Raw genomic sequence first — 4,583 nt, 5'->3', positions numbered from 1 at the left:
GTACATACTAATAGTGTAATATTTTGACATTATTATATAATTTAATTTGTTATAATAAGTTATTGTATTATTTTTTAGGTAAATATTATCATCAATCATTGTGGTGGGATAAGTAAGATCTCTCGATTCTTAACTAGAGGTCCCGTGTTATATCCATGGCAATAAAAAAAAATCTTGGCAAGGGAGCGGTTCTCATTTATTGAGCCTTACGTGGTGCGAATGCGAATGAAGTAGATCTAAAACTGAAATTAGGAAGAAGTAAAAAGAAAGTTTTTACTATTATATATAGTTATCTTTAAGTCAATTAAAAGTATAATATTCTTGTAGTGTGATTGTGTAGAAGGTTAAACTCAAATTCTAATAGCCTCAAACAGAGATATGTTTACTCTTTTCCTGAATTAATCTCAACCCTCATGTAACAGTAGCCAGCAGATCTTGACAGTTGAATTTATAAGGTACGAACAACCCTCCCAAGAGTACACGTGCTGCCCATTTTTTTGGCTTTATTTCTCTCTCTCACATTTCATGCATGGAATTCTCCTACATCTACAACAGAGAGAGAGAGAGAGAGAATTTGGGGGGGGGGGGGGTGAAAGAGTCTTTGGTTTTCTGTTGTGATTTGTTCATTTAGTCTCCTGAATATTGGCTACTTTTATGGCCATTGCTGGTGACCCATCTGTTCAAAATTTGATTTTTCCAAATAGGATTCTTGAAATCCTGAATATTAAAATTAAAAAGATCTCTCTCTCTCCTCTTTTTGTATGTGCGATAAAGAGATTACTTGAATATGGAATTTAAAGAGTCTCCTTTTGCTGTGGGTCTGATCTTTTACTTCCTAAAAGGTAGTATCATACTTGACCAGTTTAATTCCATTTGTATTACTTGAGCAATAGCCCACCAGAGACTTGGTGATCTGTGTCACAACCCCATAAGCCAGATTTAAGTTTTAACAATATTTTTCTGTTCTTTCCTTTGATCTTGGATTCTGCTATTCTTGGGTTCTTCTGTTGGTTTTGAAGTATTTTTTGGGGTTCTGCTGGATATATACTACTGTACTAGATCATGGAATGTGACAGTCGCATGATATAGACATCTAATTTATTCAACTGATCTTAATTTTACTTCTTGGTTTGTTTGAATTTTATTTGGTGAATAGCAAGTTATTAGTTACTCAATGGAAGAAGATCAAGTTATGAAGTTTGTGTGCAAGTTGTGTAACAAGAGATATCCATGTGGGAAGTCACTTGGGGGTCACATGAGGTCTCATGTACTGGCAAATTCAGCTGAATTTGAGGAAAATTTTGAAGCTAAATTGAAAAAGGTGCAATCTTGGAGTAATATTAATGGGAAGAATTTCAAAAGAGAGAATCAATCAAAGTTAGAACTTGGTGGGGTTTCTAGTTATGGCCTAAGAGAGAATCCAAAGAAAACTTGGAGGGCTGAGGATTCTAACTTCCCTTTGCCTCAAGAAAAAGTTTGTCAGCAATGTGGGAAAGTGTTTCAATCACTAAAAGCCTTATGTGGCCATATGGCTTGTCACTCAGAAAAAGATAAAGGGTGTTTGAACTTGAAAGATGATAACTCATGGACTAGTGAGAGCAATTCTGATACTGAAGCTGAGGAGCTGTTTAGTCCAAAGTGCAGATCAAAGACTAAGAGGTACAAAAAGATTATAGTTAAATCTTCTATTTGCAAGGTTAATAATAATTATAATTGTTCGTCGTCTGTGTCTGAGATTGATCATGAGCAAGAACAAGAAGAAGTAGCCAAGTGTTTGATGATGTTGTCAAGGGATTCTGGGATTTGGAATGGTGTCAATATAGTTGTGGAGTCTTCTGATAACAATTCTGTTGTTTTAGAGACCAAATCATCATCTAATGACATGAGAAATGCTAGAAACAACACTCTTAAACGTGCTTATAATCAAGATGAGAAACCTCAAACTAAGAAAAAGGAAGATAGAGACCTGAAACGCGATATATTGGAAGCTGAAACTCAATCTGAGAACTCTGATTCAGACTACTTCTTAGGCGAAAATGGAAAAGTCGATTCAGATGGCTCTGTTGAAAGGTTCAGAGGAAATGGTAATTGCAAATGGAGTAGCTCTAAAATGAGCCTTGGAGCTTGGTTAGACGAGCGTAGGCATGATGAGAAAAAGAGCTTAAACAGAATCAAAAGATATCTAACAGAGTCAAGGAAGGATTTGAGCAAGAAATATGAACATGATGGTTATGGATTAGCCTCAAATTTTGATAAATGTGAATCAAGAAAGGGAACAACGGATCGTTATAAGAATATTCATAAGAAGAGAAAGTATGAGTGCTTGAACTGCAAGAAGACCTTTAGTTCTTATCAAGCTCTAGGTGGACACAGACCTTGCCATAAAAAAATCAATGACTATTCTGAATCTACATATGAAACTGGTGAGAATAGCCTTGGTGCTGATAATGATCCTAAATACATAAACATTGGCAAGCATAAGGAAACTTTTAGCAACAAAAAACCAGCAGTTTCTACTCAAGATGTGCCTTATGAACCTGAGAAAAAGGTTAAACCAAAGAAATCCAAAGGACACAAATGCCCGTTTTGCCCTAGGATATTCAAGTCAGGCCAAGCTTTAGGAGGCCACAAAAGGTCACATTTTATTCATGCTAGTGTCAATGAGGAGAATTTGAATCAATCTTCAGCAGTCAAGCGAGAAGTTGCTGATTTACTTGATCTTAATCTTCCTGCTCCAGTTGATGATGAGGACGATGAGCATGAGCACGCTCGATTCATGTCTTGGTAGGTTATAAACGAGAATGACATTTGCTGGTATGCCCGATTCATGCTCTTTTTGCTATTGTCAAGGCTGTCTGCAGATGTCAGACTTGCATTCTTTCTAATCAGTTGACCTCACATTTCCTTCTAATTTTGGCATGTTGCAAGCACATACTTACATTTTTGCTAGTTAATCATCCACTTTTTAAGTTTTGGGACATTCAAGTTTAGATCAAAGTCTTTTATTGTCTCTATTATTAATGTGACTTCTTCCCAAGACTAGTTGTTTTCCCTTTGTTTTGTCATTGAAGAAGCCAGAAGTCAATTGATTCCCTTATTTAAGCTTTCTTGCTCAGCTGTGGGCTTATTTTTGTTGGCCTCAGCACACTTGCTCCTCTCAATACCATCTTTTCTGGAGCTTAATTTAACAAAGGCCTAAATATGGTCAGTCAGCCATATAAGAGTTGTGAGTAGATTTTGACGAATCCAGGATTTTAACAATATATATTTTGAATTGACAGTGCAGGTTCTAAAATATGTATATCTAACTTTATGTGCATGCATTACAGACACTCGTCTAAACATTTCTGTTGAATATAGGGAGTAATAGTTTAATCTTGCAATACACTTATTTTTGACTGGTGTCTTCAGTTGCAATTTGTTAAGTTATTTCTTTATGACAGAGCTGGCAGCATTTCCACGAGAGATTAACTTATTGAAAAAGGAAAAGCTCAAAAGTCAAGAGCTTTATTATGAAGCTGCATTTTCCTTGTAGGATGGTTCTGTTTGAGAACTAAACTTGTTGGTAATAGCTATCTTGCATTCCAATTGAAGTTATAATGAGTAAGATGGGAGAAGGCTTATTTTTCCTCCAGATCTGGAGAGCGTTGATTAATTTCAAGACTAGTGATGGATTAGTAAGAATAGTGCTAGTTCAAAAGAAAATTTGTTATTATTATTTTTAAAAGTGAATTAGGGAGTTCGTCATGATAGTTATGTAATGTGATAACCCAACTTTTCTTCTCTTTGAATTTACTCTTTCTTTCTGTCTCAACACAAAAACAGAATATAATGCCGTTGGCCGTTTACTTTCTGAGAAGTACTTAAGCCATTTCGTCTAGGCAACTTTGGAAGGTAGTGTCGTGACTAGCGAGTACGACCTTCCCTCATTCAATCTGATTACCCACTAGCTAGGAAGTATTTTTACAGAGTTAATTTCAAGTATCGTCGTGGAACTTACTTGCTATAACAGTAAAATTATAAAATTATTTTTTGGCGCATTAAAGTTACCCCATATGACAGTAAAGTCATGAATTTTCTTTTTGGTCACATTAAAAAAAATTAAATTAAATTTTACCCACTACACATTTAAGTCATAGAATCCAAAAAATAGTTATGCGACTTTATTATCATGGTGGATAAAGTTCTTAAACAACAACAACCCAATAAAATCCCAGAAGTGAGATTTGGGGAGGGTAGAGTGTACGCAAACTTTACCCCTACCCTGAAGGAGCAGAGATGTTGTTTCCGGGAGACCCTCGGCTCAAAAGACAAACAGAGACAGTAGATCATTACCAGCAACAACCAGAGAGAATATCAATATTGTAAGAGACATAAAATAGGTGGAAAGGCAATAACAAAAACCGATACTCATTACACAATACTATGAAAACAGAAAAATTGTGTGAACACAACATATGCCACTAGCAGTTCAAGACAAAACACTATCAGACTCGCTCCACCCCTGGTATAAAGTAGAAAAATGCTCGACTACCCCTACCCTTCAACCCTAATGCTCGACCTCCATACCTTCCTACCAAGAG

At 35.9% G+C, this 4,583-nt stretch overlaps 1 protein-coding gene across 3 annotated transcripts; it reads left to right on the top strand.

Moving 5' to 3' along the window:
- The first annotated feature begins 331 nt into the window (after nt 1-331).
- On the top strand, nt 332-3,783 carry LOC107798024 (uncharacterized). Of its 3 annotated transcripts, none has more exons than XM_075221819.1 (2): nt 332-455; nt 1,157-2,985. In XM_075221819.1, exon 2 carries the CDS (start codon nt 1,175-1,177, stop codon nt 2,786-2,788), a length of 1,614 nt encoding a protein of 537 aa, XP_075077920.1. In that variant the 5' UTR covers nt 332-455; nt 1,157-1,174; the 3' UTR covers nt 2,789-2,985. The 3 variants fall into 3 exon arrangements, with proteins under 3 accessions (XP_075077920.1, XP_016476438.1, XP_016476437.1); XM_016620952.2 differs by lacking the exon at nt 332-455 and adding an exon at nt 3,444-3,783 and having other exon boundaries at nt 586-2,784; XM_016620951.2 differs by lacking the exon at nt 332-455 and adding an exon at nt 3,444-3,783 and having other exon boundaries at nt 586-2,814.
- Nucleotides 3,784-4,583: the final 800 nt, after the last annotated feature.

The sequence above is a fragment of the Nicotiana tabacum genome, chromosome 9 (genome assembly GCF_000715075.1).
Source record: "Nicotiana tabacum cultivar K326 chromosome 9, ASM71507v2, whole genome shotgun sequence".
NCBI classification, from domain to species: Eukaryota; Viridiplantae; Streptophyta; class Magnoliopsida; order Solanales; family Solanaceae; genus Nicotiana; species Nicotiana tabacum.
This window is presented reverse-complemented; position numbering and strand designations above follow the sequence as displayed.

What these genes read in the sequence shown, in the direction of transcription:
- LOC107798024 (XM_016620951.2), top strand. Translation starts at nt 1,175, where the DNA reads ATGGAAGAAGATCAAGTTATGAAGTTTGTGTGCAAGTTGTGTAACAAG.